The 16,750-nt window shown below is 39.8% G+C and overlaps 1 protein-coding gene across 1 annotated transcript in view; it reads left to right on the top strand.

The window, feature by feature from the left end:
* TBXAS1 (thromboxane A synthase 1) overlaps window positions 1-16,750 on the top strand; it is a 228,077-nt gene that overhangs the window by 103,488 nt on the left and 107,839 nt on the right. The window contains exons 6-8 of the mRNA XM_051963538.1: window positions 4,399-4,487; window positions 6,573-6,721; window positions 10,028-10,158. Coding sequence (XP_051819498.1) covers window positions 4,399-4,487; window positions 6,573-6,721; window positions 10,028-10,158 — 369 coding nt within the window. The remainder of the gene's footprint in view (window positions 1-4,398; window positions 4,488-6,572; window positions 6,722-10,027; window positions 10,159-16,750) is intronic.

Below are 16,750 nucleotides of genomic sequence, written 5' to 3'. Positions count from 1 at the left end.
AAACAATCAGTGTTTGTCTAGTTTCTTAAAAAGCATTTAATACATGTTTATTGGATTTGATTTGTGGAACCCCATCAATGACAGTAAGTGGAGAAGTTTTGAATGCTGTGGATAAGTTCGCTTACCTTGGCAGTCTACTTTCCAGGGATGTCCACATTGATAATGAGATTGACACACACATTGCCAAAGCTGATTCAGTGTTTGAGAGGCTCCGAAAGAAAGTGTAGGAAAGGAGAGGTATTAGACTCACCACCAAACTGAAAGTCGATATATTTGTTACGCTGACCACCTTACTGTATGTCTGTGAAACCTGGACAGTGTACCAGGGCCACGCCAGGAAACTGAATTGCTTTCATTTGAATTGTTTTAGGAGGACTCTGAAGATCACCTGGCAGGATGAGGTACCAAACACTGAGGTCCTTTCTAGATTAAATTGCCAAGCATTTAAACTTTGCTACAGAGAGCACAACTCCTTTGGGCTGGCCATATTATTCAAATGCCAAAAGAACGCTTGCCAAAAATACTATTTTATAAAGAATTCACACGGAGAAAGAGCTCACAAGGTGATCAGAAAAAAGCAATACACAGAAACTCTCAAGAACTTTAGAATTGATTGTATGGAATGAGACACTGGCACAGAAATGCCCAGTGTGGCGTGCCCGCATCAGAGAAGAATCATGAGATGTGCAAAATTGGAGAATCCACCCCAAATGTTCACAGGGACCATTAGTATCCAACCTGTGGCAGAGCATTTGAGCTCTTCTTAGTCTGATCAGTCACAGTCAGACACACTGACTTGACTCTAATATAACAATGTCATTTTGGTCTTCTTTGAGAATGAAGTTTAGCAACCAACCAACTGCTGGATTTGAATTCCACTCCAGTACAGATTTTAGATGTTTTATTGTATCTTCATTGTATGAAAAATGACTTCCATTACTTAAGTCTTGGACTTATTTTTGCCTTTACCCTCTTAATTACCATTCCCAACTCATTTCCCAAGCTTTGTAATCCTACCTCAATATAATAATAATAATAATAAACATCCATATGGGTGTTTTGCAATTTGTAAAGATATTTTATACATATCATCTCATTTTTATTCTTATAACAGCCCTATGAAGTAAGTGCTATTATCCTCATTTACAAATGAGGAAACTGAGACTGAGAAAAGTTAAATGCCCTGGCTTAGGGGACTAAAGGAAGAAGCATTTATTAAGCTCTTATTATGTGCCAAGGCTCTGCATGAAGAACTTTACAAATATCTCATTTTAAACAACTCTGGCAGGTAGGTTCTATTATAATCCCCATTTTATAGTTGAGGAAATTGAAGCAAACAGCTGTTCCATGACTCACCCAGGTTCACAGATGTAGTAAGTACCGGAGTCCAGATTTCAGCTTAGGTCTCCTTAACTCCAGGTCCAGACCTAACTCCAAACCTATAGATTTCTCTATTAATGTCATCTCGCTGCTTCAGATTCCCTTCCATCCATCCCCTTCCCTCCATTCACAAAGGTTCTCTCCAAGTCCTCTTCCCCTCTCACTACAACTATTATAGCATGTATGGCATTTACAGCCCTCTATGCAGGGGCTGTAGCCTTCATCTACTATCCCAGGCTTGTGTCATGATATATCTCCTCCCGCATGCCATGTTCCAGCCAAACTGGCTGATTCACTGTTCCTCATACACAGTATTTCATCTTCTGTGTCTGGAATGTCTTCCCTCTTCACCTATATTTCATCAACTAAGAGCTGTCTCCTACCTGAGACTTTCCTGACTCCACTCAGTTGCTGGTTCTCCCCACTCCCACATCTCCTTGGCACACATTTTGCATTTACTTAAGTGATACCAGTTGTTTTGCTCCCAAAGAGTAGAAGCTTCCTGAGGGCAGGAGATGTTCGTTTTTGTCTCTCTGTCCCCAATACCTAGCATAGATTTTCAGCTTGTTTTTTTGCATTCTGTCTTCCCCCATTGGACTGTAAGTACTTTGAGGGCAAGGTCACTTGCCCTTAGCTTAGCACTTATTTAGCACATGGCAGGTTCTTAATAAATATTTAGCACAATGCCTGGAATTGTTTAGTCATTTTCATGACCCCATTTGGAATTCTGTTGGCAAAAATACTACAGCGCTTTGCCATTTCCTTCTCCAGGTCATTTTACTGATAAGGAAACTGCGGCAAACAGGGTTAAGTGACTTGCTCAAGGTCACACAGCCAGTAAGTATCTGAGGGAGGATTTGAAATCAGGTCCTCTTGACCTCAGGGCTAGCGCTCTATCCAATGTGCCACCTAGCTCCGAGCCTCCCATAGTGTCCCTGACACATCGTGGGCTATAAATGTTTGTTGACTATATTTTTTACTTGGTTGATTTTAGATTTTTTTGGTAGCTTATTTTATGTAGCTTATTGACTACATAGCAAGCATTTAAGCAATGCTTTTAAAATTGAATTAATGTTCCTAACTCCAAGCCTTCTCCTTATCAATCCATCCTCTACACAACTGCCAAATAACTGCTCCTAAAACACAGACCTAACATGTCAATCCCTTCTTAAAAAATTTTAGTAGCTTCCTATTGTCTCTAGGATAAAATTCAAAATCCTCAGCCTGGAAATGAAAGATCTTTACATTATGTTCCCGCTTATCTTTCTAGTCTTATCTTCTATTGCTTCTTCTTGCACATGCTCTGTTCCAGTCAAATGGCCTCCCTTGCTTTCCCCACAGGTAACATCCCATCTCCTATCTCTGTGCATCTCTCCATGTCTGCATGCCCTCCTCCTTACTCTGTTTCCAAAAATCTCCAGTTTCCTTCAAAACACAGCCATCATCTAGATCTCTAATTCCTTCCCACCTCAATACTGAGTGTTCTTTCCCTCTTGAGATTATTTCTGTATTAGCATGTATTTATTTTGTGTTTACTATCTATGTAGGTACTATCTATGAATATAAAATGAGAATGAAAATAATGTAAAGTGCTTTACAAACCTTAAAATGCTCTATAAACACAAGCTGTTATTATTTCAGAAAAATCATTCTTCTGCTCTTGTTTCAAGGAATGCAAATAGAAACCTCCCTGGAACAAGTCACTCCTCTGCTATTACTCCATTAGCATCATCATCATTTGCCTCATTCTTATATTTTCTCATGTTGTTCAGATAGAAAATAGCCCAGTATTTGTTTATTGAAATCATCATTTCTATCATCATCATCATTTTTTGATATTACTATTATGTTATCATTGTTACTAGAATTATGCATAATTTTAATTACTTGTTATTGTTTTTAAGTAATTATCATTACATATAACATTATTATAGAACTATTTATTATTTTTATTTTTTTACAAGGCAATTGAGATTAAGTGATTTGTTCAGGATCATATAGCTAGTAAGTGTCAAGTATCAAAGACCAGATTTCAGCCCAGGTCCTTTGACCTCAGGACCAACAATCTATTCGCTGAGCTACTTAACTGCTTCAAGAACTCTTTTTTTTTGCCTTTGTTTTGTAATCCCTGGTCTTAGCACAGTGGCTTACATATATTTGGCCCTTAATAAAAGTTAATTGAATTTGTTGCATCTTTCAAAGAGTCATAGGTGTGAGTGCTCCCAAAATTAAGGCAGATCATAGTGATCCTGTGTTTTTGTTTTATTTTGTTTTTTTAATGACTGGATCTCCTCCATCTTGCTCAGATTGAAATTTGAGCTACTTCCTATGGAGTGACCCTATTACAGATTAACTCTGGAACTTGGACCTTCTTGTTTTCTGACCTGAACCAGTTTAACCCTTCTTACACAACCTGATAGCCCCTTGTTCCTAGGATCTCACCATATTGATACCCAATTTCATGTGTTTGCTTAATCGGCCTAGGCCATTGCAGCTCAGAATTCCAGAGCTCAGCTTCTCTGGGAGCTAGGAATTTAGGGCTACACAATCCCAACCAGCTACTACCTTCTAGGTTTCATGAGTTACTGAGGGCAGAAAAAAAACAAATCCTCACTTGGGGCCCAACTTTGCATTAATGAGACTTTTTGCACCTGTGGTCCTAGCATAGTATGGACCAAGAGCATCCTAGAATCCTTTCTGATCTGATAGAATCTGTCAAAGCTTGCATTCCACCATCCTAATATTAGCCCAGGAGAATAAAAGAGAAGAGAGACAAAGGGATAAAAAAAAAAAAGGAAAAAGAGAAAAAGAAAGGGGGAAATGAAAGAAAGAGAAGAAAAAATCCTTATTCCAAGGAGGTCATGTATTAGACCTTTGCTGAAAGAATTCTGCTTTGCAATTACATACTTGAAAATAACAGTCAATGTAGGGAGCACTACAGACCTCTTCATTCGTGGCTAATTTAGGTCCATTCACCGTACAGAGTGCTTAATTATCGTTGATTTTCTTCTTTTTCAGGTGATTCCCTTAATCAGCCAAGCCTGTGATCTTCTATTGACTCACTTGAAGCCTTATGCAGAGTCTGGGGAAGCTTTTGATATCCAGAGGTAAGGTCAGTCTATGGGGGACGAAAAATAACTGTTCTCCAAATGAATAGCCACTTCTTGTAACTGTGCATAATTGTTGGACAATTACCTCACGACCAGCAAAGTGCAGAAGGATTGCAAGTTCAAAAAGAGCCATGAGAAATGACGAAACGGCTGGCTAGGTTGACCTATGGGAAAACAGTCCATCAAGTTAGAAAGTGGAGTTTGTCCAAAGTGGGGACGGGGGAGGGGGACAGGAACCCGACTGCCCATTTGGGCAGCGAGTCTCAGATGGACCGGTTTGGAGATTTCAAACCCTTTCAGCCGTCTGGAACAGAATCTAGAACCCAGAAGAAATGAAGGAACACCTCAAAGCATTGAGTAACAGCCATCAAAATCTCTACAATTCACTCTATCCGAGATTTGTAGAGTTACCCTTAGGCCATCCAATTAAAGTTAGTGATTTAACAACCTTACTTTCTGTTTCCCCTGGCAACCCTAAATTTCAGTGTAGAGTAGATTAGAAGTACAGCCACTGGAAAATGACAAATGCCAGGGAGAGAAGAGATGAAAGTATCTGTAGTATATATTTCTGTCTGTCTAACCCCTGTAGCCCTTTTATGGAAGGGGACAAAATAGTCAAGAGTCCATTATCTGGAGCCATTGACTCCTGGTCACTCAACAGGAGTGTCAAACTCCACTAGAAATGGGGACCACAAAAAGGGCACAAAAGGATCTGGATAGGGTCCATATTAACATAAAAACCACATATTTCCATCATTTATGTTCTATTATATTTTTATTTATTTTGTTAAATGTTTCCAAGTACATTTTATTCTGGTCCAGCCAACCTCAGGAGTGTTGCAGGCAGCTTGATACCTCTACTTTCTAGTAATCTCTGTCAGCATCACTGCATTACAGACTCAAATTATAAATAATGTTTATAATGAGCTGGAATAAATTTTTCTAAAGGAAAGAATTTTAGCACTGGAAGGGGCTTGAAAAGTCACCTAATATTCAAAACTGAATTTAAAAGCCACTTTCTACAGGAAGCCTTTTCCAATTGCCCCATCTGCTCAGTTTTCTCCTCCCAGATGACTATCCAAAATGAGATATTATTTATAAAGCACTTTGCAAACCTTAAAGTGCTACATAATGCTAATTATTATTAATAATTATTATTAGGTATCTTGTACATACCTATTTATGTATACCTCTTCCCAATTAAGGTGCAAGCTCTTGGTGGAAGGGACTTTTTTGGCCTTTCTCTGCACCTTCAGTGCTTATTATTGTGTTTGGCATATGGCAAGTTCTTAATAAATGCTTACTAATTGATTGATTGAGCTGAAGCAAGAGTCCCTTGCTACAAAAGGTAAATTAAATTTAATATATTCTATTTACTAAAACAGTGACACATTTTAGAAAGAGTCAAAAACGGTTCAACTGAATACAATGCGGCACTAAAATGATTGTTCCCTAAATCTTTGGCTGTCTGGAAAAATGTGGAACACCTCATTTCCCCAAGAGGATGTCATATAAATGAAGTGTTATTTTACTCTAAATATTTGACACAGAAAACACAAAGTGTGCACCTACATGGGAGCATTGAATCAAGCCTTTTCATCAAGAAAGACATAAACCAAGCACAGGTGTTTTCAGACATTTTACCACCAGACCAGATTCTCCTGATGGCTTATGCAGAACTCATTAGTAGAGATGGCTGGGGGGGAAATTTTTAATGGCCAATTGAGTGGGAGAATCCAGCCAAATACTGATATTTTCTGCAGGACTCTGGAAAGGGAAGCGTCCCCTTTTATCTATTTCTAGACAATCGTATGTTTTTCATAATATTATCCATATGTTCTTGGGGCTTTTTCTGGTTTATGCTACAGTGTGAAGAGAGATCTCTTATTGCTGCTTTTTCTCCTAGCTCTTTACAAGTATTAGAGTCCTTGTTGAGGGGAAAGGTTATGAAAGTTTGTGAGTCTTAGCAGAGGGTTTTATACAGCATTAACTCGACCAGGGAGGTTGGAAGTTGGCTGGTATGGAAGCAGCTGAGTGTGTAAAAGTCCCATTTTCCTTGTGCATGAATGTCTTACTCTGCAGGTGCTATGGCTGTTACACTCTTGACGTGGTTGCCAGTGTGGCCTTTGGCTTCCAAGTGGACTCTCAGAAGACCCCAGATGACCCTTTTGTGAAACACTGCAGGCGTTTCTTTAAAGTCTCCTTTCCTAGATTTTTTGTGATTTTAATCTGTAAGTATAATTTCTGGAGAGGGTAAGATGAATTCCATAAAGGGGATACAGGAATGCTTCAGAGGGCACTTTTTAGGATGACTGGATTTAGGATGGTTCCTATATCTCTTGGAGAAGTGCACAGACGACCTGGAAAATATCTGAGGGACAGCTGAAAGAACTGGGAATGGGAAAATCAGGAGAAAAAATGGGAAGGAAACACTCTCTTCATATTTTCAGAAAAGGGATTAGATTTAGCTCCAGAGACTTAGAATAGGGCATCATGGATGGAAATTTCTCAGCAGCAAATTTAGTTTTGACTCAAAGAGAAATTTCCTAATGATAGGGCCATCCAGAAATGCAAGATGGGCATTATCAAGAATCTTCTGGCCAAGGTTGGATGATCTCTCTTTGAGGGAATATCATAGAAGGGATGCTCATCCAATGAGTCAGCAAATATTTATTAAATGCTTACTGCTTTTCCAACTCTGTGTGAGAGGCTGGAGATACAAGAAAGGCAAAAGCAAGGCTCCTTCCCTCAAGCATCTCACAGTCTAAAATAATTTCATATATATATATATATATGTGTGTGTGTGTGTGTGTGTGTGTGTGTGTGTGTGTGTGTATGTATGTATTATATATAGAGTAAATGGGAGGTTACATGGCTTCTGAAGTCTGTGATTCTCTTGTCCTACCCAAGTTTTCCAAGGAAATAAGCCTTTCTCTTCAATCCTATCTGGTCATTAAAATGGCTATCTTCTTCCCAAGAAACTCATAGCAGGGGTCAGATTACATGGACCTGGAATGAAGAAGTTGCTGTTTCAGTGATTTTCAGTTGTTTTCGGATGAACGATAAAGAATAAAGCCTTTCATTTATCTTTGTGAACATGATTTTCTACTTAACTCCCCTCTTCCCATTCTATATTACTTTAAATATTCAAAAGCAAATCTTTGTGAGTGGTAAATATCAGCTCTGTTGTTTAGTCCCTTTTCAGCAGTATCTTTCTGACCTCATTTAGGGTTTTCTTGGCAAAGACACTGGAATGGTTTGCCATTTCCTTCTCCAATTTGTTTTACAGATGGGGAAACAGAGCCCAACAGGGTAAATGACTAGTTCAGAGCCGGTCAATGTCTGAGGCCTGATTTGAAATCAGAAAGACTCCAAGCCTGTGGCTCTATCCACTGTCCTGGAATTCAGTTTATAGTAGAATCCTTCTTTTCTCCCTGATTTCATTTCTTATGATTCTCCTCAATCCAGCCAAGCAGATCTTTTGCACATATTCTGCTCTGTGTTTTCAAACATATTATTCTTTTGTTGTTCCTAAGGTGTAGCCCTGCAAAATCCTTTAAAACCCACTTTCTGGGTAAAATCTTGAAGTCCTAGAAGAACCCTTAAAATTCAATTATTCTAAATTCCTTCCCCTTTTTACAAATGAGGAAAACACAATCCCAACTATTAAAATTGGTAAAAAATAAAATAAAATAAAAATAAACCAATTGTAAGAGAGAGAGAGAGAGAGAGAGAGAAAGAGAGAGAGAGAGACACCTAGACCCAAGGTCACATTGCTAATAAATAACAAAGAGGGACCAGAATCCCATGCTATGTTTTCTTAGTTTTGCTTTTTCTCCTCCACCTCATGGGATGACTTTAATATTTCAAAAATCTATAATTTCATCAGTGAAGATCCTGATCGAGATATCAGCCTTTTTTGACTTAATAGATGAGGTCTGATGACCAAAAGGAACACTGGTATGTGACCAATCTGGTTGGTGACAAACCTTTCTGAATTAGTGAGGTCAGTCTTTGAACAATGGGCATAGAAATCCATCAGTGATCTAATTCTTGAAGCCTTTATACCATGGTAAGAATTCCAAGAACTTGGTTCTCTCAAAAATCCCAGGGTCACCTTTACACCATGAAACATTGAAGCAGGACTTGTGTGGATTTCTAAGCCACCATTTTTATTAGAAGACAAATAGGGTGAGAAATGGATCTCCTGCTGTGTAAAGGGTTAGGTGTATTTTTATTGATTTTTATTTTAAAATTTATTTCTTATTCCCTCCCCTCTTCCCCCTTTCAATCTCCTACCCTTTTATAGTAACATTAAAATATCTTATTTCTCTTTCCATTACTGGCAGTTCTGTCCATTCTGATCAATTTCATACATGTCTTAGTTCAATTCATATTTTTTTGAGTTCACATTTTTCTGTGGAACTGTCGCCATTTACAGCAGCCTCCCCACTAAAGTTTTAGGTGAGAGGAAGTCGTGGGACCTGCCTCTGCCCTACTCCTGGCACTTCCCTCACCCTCAGGATATGACCAAGCCTGAGTTCACATTTGGAACTTGACTTGGACCTGCCTCATTAACCAGAGTGCTCTAGAGTGCCCAAGGCCAGCCCAGTCACCTTTCTGTCACTGCAGCAATAATAAGAAAGCTCGCATTTACAAAACATTTTCAGGTTTCTTCCCAAGAGCTCTGTGGGGGAGATAAGACAAGTATCATTTGGAGAACACCTGGTGAATTTTACAAATGAGGAAAGTGAGGTTGCAGAGGAGGTAACCTCACAACAACCCTGGGAGGGAGGTTCTATTTTTGTCCCATTTTACACATGAGGAAACTGAGGCAGACAAGTAACTTGTCCAAGATCATCTAACTAGTATCTGAGGCTGAATTTAAAACTCAGGTCTTCCTGACTCAAGTCCATCACTCTATCCATTACTCCCACCGAGTTGACACAAAGGCCACCTAAAAAGAAATCAGTGATAGGATTTGAATCTGAGTCTGACTCCAGAGCTTTTCTCTACTTTACTACAATATGTTCTGACTTCCAAATGCAATTCTTATTTATCTAGTGAAATTCAGTAACTTTTATTTAAGCACTAAAGAAGCTCTGCTGACCCTTCTGTTGATACAGTACAAGGCTATAATCGACTTTCAGGCATCTTGGACATCCCTCTTTTTTATTATTATAGCTTTTTATTTACAAGTTATATGCATGGGTAATTTTTCAGCATTGACAATTGTCAAACCTTTTGTTCCAATTTTTCCCCTCCTTTCCCCATCTCCTCTCCCCCAATGGCAGGTTGACCAATACATGTTAAATATGTTGAAGTATAAGTTAAATACAACATAAGTATATATGTCTTAACAGTTATTTTGCTGCACAAAAAGAATCAGACTCTGAAATATTGTACAATTAACCTGTGAAGGAAATCAAAAATGCAGATGGACAGAAATAGAGGGATTGGGAAGTCTATGTAATGATTTGAACATCCCTCTTTGTCATCCCCCTTTTCATGGCTCCCTTTGTTTTTTCTCTCTTAAGTGTCATTTCCATCCATTATGATCCCATTGGCCCGAGTTTTGCCCAATAAAAACAGAGATGAAGCGAATGCCTTCCTTAGCAAAGTCATTGGGAATGTGATTGCTCTCCGGGACAAGCAAGCTGAAGAACAGGTAAAGTACTTATTCACAGAACGCTTTGCAGAAGGTGCTAATTGCACGTAGTAGGCATTTGGAACCTGTTCATCCTCAGGACAATGCTGTGATGGAGTGAGGGAGACAAGAGCTGAACCAGGGGTTTCGTGGGTACAGAGAACTCCAGTGAGGAAGCTTCCTTTGCCCACGCAGCTGGCCCCTTGTTTTAGAGTTGCCTAGAATACAGAGAGGTTAAGTGAATTGCCCAGGACAGATACAGACACACCTTCCCTTTGGAAGGCTGAGGATGCTAATCAGCGCAACTAGGGGAAGAGGAAAGAGGAGATGGGTTGTTCCTTCTCTCCCTGCAACGATCTCCATAAATAAATTGTCTATCCTGGTTGCCTTTTTTCCCCCTTCCCTTTCCCCTACACTGTGGGGTCAGAGGCCAGATTTTCTGGGGACGGTCTCCCCTTATTCACAACCAAAATAAATCTGCCTCAATTGCCAGGATTTCCAGACATGGCGCATGATGGTATAGCACAATATAAAATATAAGTGAATCTTGACTGAAACTCAGCCAACTGTTGACCATTTCTATGTCTGATCCAGTCTGTTCCCACCCTACACTAACCACCTGGGCAATCTCTGCCTCGAACTTCCAGATTTTGGGAATAGCCAGCCTTAAGCTCACCCCCAAATAGGTCTCCCTGTACACTTCTGCCTCCTCTACCCACCCCCCTTTGCCCAGAGCCACACTTCCAGCTCTCAGCTCCCCCTTATTAAAATGTAAATTCCTTGAGAGTAGGGACTGTCTTGTTTTCCTATTTTTGTACACCCTACTCTTAGCTCAGTTTTAACAAATGTCTCCATCTTTCAATGAAGAGAATGTAATAATAAATGCTAGCATTTGCACAGAACTCTAAGGTTTGCAGAATATTTTTTGTGCCTCATCTCATTTTATACTTACAACAACTCTCTAAGGTAAGGGCTCTTATTATCTCTAGTTTTCAGATGAAGAAACTGGGGCAGAGAAATGAAGTAACTTGACCAAAGTCACATAGAAGTAAGGCAGATTTTGAACTCAGGTTTTTGTTTCTCTAAAGCTAGTATTCTATCCACAAATCAAAAATCCGTGGAGATGGAAATAGTCTCTTTGATATACTACATATTGTAGGTGATGAACTTCTTCCTCCAGCCCCATTAGCCTTACGAGAAAAGGGCAAGGTAAAAAAAAATGCAAAGCATAATATAAATGTAGATTATTATTATGTTCATCTGAGATTTTAATTTCCTTTTTCAGTTCCAGCACACAGTAGGTGTTTAGTAAATATTTGTTGCCTTGAATTGCTCAAGATCACAGAAGGACAACCTCTCATGGCTCAGTACTTTCGGGTAGTAAAGGAAATGACTTCATTCTGGATGTTCCCACAGCTTAATGTCGAAATGCCTGCTTGTTTTTTAAGGGCCTGATTACAGTAAGGAAACTTACTAAATAGGGCAAGAGGCTCTAAATGTCTTTGTATTCAGCTGTGCTTCCTCGGGATATAAGTTGGAAAAAAGCTTTCTTAAAGATTGGGTGGCTCATGGGGATTTAGTAATGCAAGGAAACATAGTTTAATAGTTAGGGCATTGACTTAAAGATAAGAATCAGGGGTCAATTGCTATGGGGGGGATTTGAGGGAGCAACTTCATCCTTCTGTGCTGGAGGAGCAGAGGATTGGGTGGGTAGGGCAAAGGTACCAGGAGCTAGGAGACAAGGGAAGGCTTTATTTACATGCACTCAGAACATCTTTGGCTCCAGAGCTGAATTTAAAAGTCCTTGAAAATATGAGAGAATCGGGCTCACCAGTGTCCCCCTCCCCGCTTCCAAAGCTGGAAACCACATCCCTTGCAAAGACATGAAAGGACAAAAGTTCTCTCCTTTTTCAAGTTCCTGATAGAGGAGGAGTTGAGAGGGAGGCTCTCTTCCAATTCTGAGGGTTTTATCAGCCCAAGTCTCCAACCCTCAGGTTGGAGAATCAGTCTACGAGTTCCATAACCATTGTATTGAATGGCTTCCCGGAGGAAAGGGGATGCCGAGGATCCAATTATTGAGATTGCCTGGGGCTTCCCCTTTTATGATTACTATTTCAAACAAGAAGCTAATCTGAGAAAAGCAAGAATGCAGTGCTACTTATGTCAAGGTAGAGCCGTTCAAATACTAAGAAAACTTGGCTCAAGATTTTCTAAATGCAATGCAGATGTTAAAAGGTAAATATTTTTCCCCCAGAGTCACGGCCAGTAGGTGAATAAGACACCTATTTTTTCTTTTTACTAATATGTCTATTTAGGGTTATTTTTATGTCATGATTAAACCATATTCAGAGGCAGAAATCATAGAAATAATCTTCTTTTTACGGTGGGAAATAGCTCGCCTGGTTCTCCCTTTCTAGTCCCACAGATCCTTAAACAGCTTTTCTTCTGCCTACAGCTGTTGAAGAGCAAAAATCTCAGCCTCCATAGTTATTAGTACAGGGAAGTTTCAAGGTCACGGGTTCTGAATAATTTTTGTAACATGGAACCAGTCTGATGAAACCTGTGGGTCCTTCTCAAAAATGTTTTTAAATGCATAAAATACAGTGTATAGGTTTCCAAAGGAGAAAGATAAGTACCAAAACATATTCATGACAAGGTCATGGACTCCACATTTAGAATATTTGTTCTAAAAAGGCTTAAAAACTGTTTAGGAACCTAGAAAGATGGGCAGGTGAGGGGGTACCAAGAGCAACTTTGAGCAGGAAACAGACCCAACTTGGGTCACCTGCATCCCCGGGATGCCTCCAGAGAAGTCTCTGTGACAGAGGCTTCTGCCTAATGTCCCCACCAGCCCCGGGCCAATGAGTCTAAAATAGATGCCCAAGACCTTGGGGGCTGGGGACAGAGCCAGGGCTGACTCTATGAATCATAGAAGGTATTTAAGGCTGGCTTCCAGGACTTCAGGCGGAAAAGGTAGGTCCATTTCTGAAGGGTAAGTGAGCACTCCACTGGCTGTCAGATGCTGTCAGCATCTTATTTCCTTGGCTGCTCCTTGAGGTTAGAGTAGAGCTGTGAGAATCATGGAGGAAATGGGCCCCCATTCTATCCTCCAATTCCATTTAGTAATCATTTATTAAGTAGTTTCTAGGTAAAAGAGGCACAGTGGCTTAGCAAAGACTGGACAGAGAGCCCTCCTCGTGATCTTGGAGACCTGGATTCAAATACCTAGAACACATCCTGGCTGTATGAGCCTGGATAAGTCAGCTAATATATCCATGTCACAGAGCACTGAGATTAGCTATTCAGAATTGTTGCAGATTTGCCCTAGAAAAGGGGTTTTCCTTATCTGGGAAGTTCAATAAAATCATAAACCCAGATAAAACAAAAAACATGTACAATCCTATGCAAGGTGCTGAAATAACAAAGAAAAGAATGGAAATAGTCCCTTCTCACTTCTACTAATTAGATGAAAATGGGCAAAAGGGTAGATCATAGATTTAGAAATAAAAAAGATCCCAGAGATCCTCTAGATATCATTTTACAGATGAGGAAACTCATCCACCACTCAAAATCACTGAGGAAGTGACAAAGTCAGTATTCAAATACAATTCTTCTGACTTCAGATGTTTATTGGGTTGAAATCTTTAGTAATTTAAATTGGCAACCAATTAGAAAGCCCTATCCCAGAGCTTCTTAAATGCTTTCTACTCATGACCCCCCTTTGCCTCTTATATATAAAGGTATATAAATCAAACATTTACTGATAATAAATCATAATTTCACAAACCCACATTCAATTACCAGATCCCATAAACCACAGTTTAAGAAGCTGAGATCTATCCCACCCTCATTCGGGGTCATGAAATGACCCCAGTTAGGTCATGAGTTATCTTGTTTTCTCCAATGAAGAATGAAGATAAAGAATGACCCTCACAGCATGTTTCACAAAGCAGCCACAACGACCCAGGAGCCATTTGTCTGTGTATGTGGAGGCACAAGTACCCTGGCTTCCCATCTGATAGACCAAATGAAAGGCTGAGACCCTCAGCTGAAGCAGGATAGAGTTTAGCTGGACATGAGGGGGAAAAGTCTTTATTTCAGAAAAAAAAACCAAACACCAGAATGAACGAACAAGAGAGGCTGTGAGCTTGGCGATCGTCCCTTCTCTGTCCTGTATAGTTTGACATCCAGCTCAATTATTCTAGCATTCTCTCTTTCATTGTACACAGAGGACAATGATTAATATTACGGATGCTAACTCATCTGGGGCAGGTACCAGCCCTTATAAGATGTAAAGACCTAGAGAATGCAGGAGAAAAAATCAAAGAGAAAGACAAAGAGAGAGAGGTGAGGATGGAAAGAGGGACAAAGTGATGGAGATACTGGATCTCCCCCAGGCATCCCTAACACTCACGTGGTGGACAAGGAGTGGAAAAGGGAGAACCTGGGAAGATAAGTCAGAAAACCTCTAGGAAAATTAAAATAGATAAAGTTTGAGTGAGAAAGAGAGGCAGGGGGAGGACAGAGTGAAAACAGACCTCAAGAAGGGAGTACACATACAAAGGGAGAGATAAGAACTGGAGAAGAGTCAGTGAGAACTAGGCCTGTGAATAAAAACACCCTGTCTTCATCATTTCCCAGATAAGCCCTTCTGTTTTATGTCAGAATCTGGACAAGCACTTTGAGTCCCATCATGGGTAGCTGCCTCCATCTGTAACTTTGCCATGGTCCTGCCTGACTCTGTGACCTCATTTGGGGTTTTCTTGGCAAAGATGCTGAAGTGGTGAACCCTTTTCTTCTCTAGCTTATTTTACAGAAGAGGGAACTGAGACAAACAGGGTCACCCAGCTAACTAAGTGTCTGAGGCCATATTTGAACTTAGTAAGATGAGTCTTCCTGACTCCAGTCCTGGTATCCACTGTGTCCGTGTACCTGCTTCTGTAACTACTCATCCCCTTACCAGAAAAGTGCTGGTATGTTTAATAGGCAGCTCTTTGGGAGGGAAGATATTTTAGCACATACTTTTAAGTTTAATCAGCATGATTAATATTTTCACTATTATTTCCTTTTAATTTTTTAAAACATTTTTATTTAAAGTTTTGAGTTCAAAATTCCCTGCTTTATTATATTCCTTCTCCTCTCCCTGAGATGGTAAGTAGATACTGTACATAGACAATTTTATAGAACATTTTCATGTTAGTCACTTTGTACTAGAAGATAAATAAAATAAGAAAATGAAAGAAGGTAGAAAATAGTACACTATCATTTTATAAAGTCTAAACAATCAAATCAGTCCCTGATTTATGGTATTTGCAAATTTCCAAAGTGTACATACTCACACTGAAAATTTAACAACTCCCTAATTTGAGCTGACTCCAGCATCCCCATTCCCTTAATACCCATCACACTCCCAAGCTAGATTCCCTGACCTTTCTGCTTAATTTGTCATTTTAATATTTTATAAATAGCATTGATATTAAGTTTTCTCTGAAACAGTGCACATGGTTATCATCACATGCTATCCATGTGTACACACACATCTTGCATCCAACTTTCCAACAGGAGAGGATAGATTTCTGCCCCTACATGAACCAGGCCCAAAGCTAAGTCCCCTTCTCATTCCCATCTTGGAAGGTCTTTGAGCAATATGTCTAATTGTTTCCCAAATCTTGCCCCCAAAGTCCTGGCCTTAGCACTGTAGTTACAAAAGAGCTCAAAGCAGAAAAATATTGGCCACAGAGGTTTGTGCTTAGCCCAGGGGCCTAGGGGTAGGAAAAGCAGATTTTCTCCTAACAACAGAATACCATAGGGAAGGGGGGAGGGTAGAGAAATGTGAGAAGGAGGAGAGGGGAGGATAAGAATCAGCAGTGATTCTTGGCATCTGGGAGTCTTGAGATAGAATAAACAGAAGGAAGGGGACCAGGAGAAAAGGAGATGGGGGCAAGAGAGCACCAGGGAAACAGGGTCCAGCCTGGCAAGCAAAGGAAAGGTAGAAAGAGATTATTCCCAGAGGGAAGGACCCATGAAAATCTCCATAAATCACTAAAAAAAATGGACAGAACAGTACAGTAGAGGATGACTTTTTCTCATCAGGCTTAAGTGATTTGCTCCCAACCCCACATCTAGTAAGTGTCTGAGGCCATACTTGGACTCAGGAGTCCTGACTCTAGGGTGGATGCTTTATCCATTGGACTACCTAGCTCTTCCTCCTAGTCTTTGTTGAACAGCCAAAGCTAGCACAGCCTCTTGCTTGGTTTCCTATAGGAGGATATCTGGGAATAATCTCTACCTGAGTTGAACTGAACTGGACTTTATCATATAAGTAGCCATGATACTTCCTTAAACAAGCTACTTGGCCTTTCATTCCTATTCATTCTTATAAATTATTATAATAATTTATAATAATAAATTACACAAATAGGGGCAGAAATCTATCCTCTCCTGTTGGAAAGTTGGATGCAAGATGTGTGTGTACACATGGATAGCATGTGATGATATTTATGGGCACTATTTCAGAGAAAACTCATTATCAATGCTATTTATAAATTAAATGACAAATATTCCTAAGTGAGGTTAACTCATCAACTGGCACTTCCTCACATTTAAGTATAAA

This window comes from Antechinus flavipes, chromosome 5, assembly GCF_016432865.1.
Source record: "Antechinus flavipes isolate AdamAnt ecotype Samford, QLD, Australia chromosome 5, AdamAnt_v2, whole genome shotgun sequence".
NCBI classification, from domain to species: Eukaryota; Metazoa; Chordata; class Mammalia; order Dasyuromorphia; family Dasyuridae; genus Antechinus; species Antechinus flavipes.
Note: the sequence above shows the minus strand (reverse complement) of the source record. Positions and strands in the feature narration are given on the sequence as shown.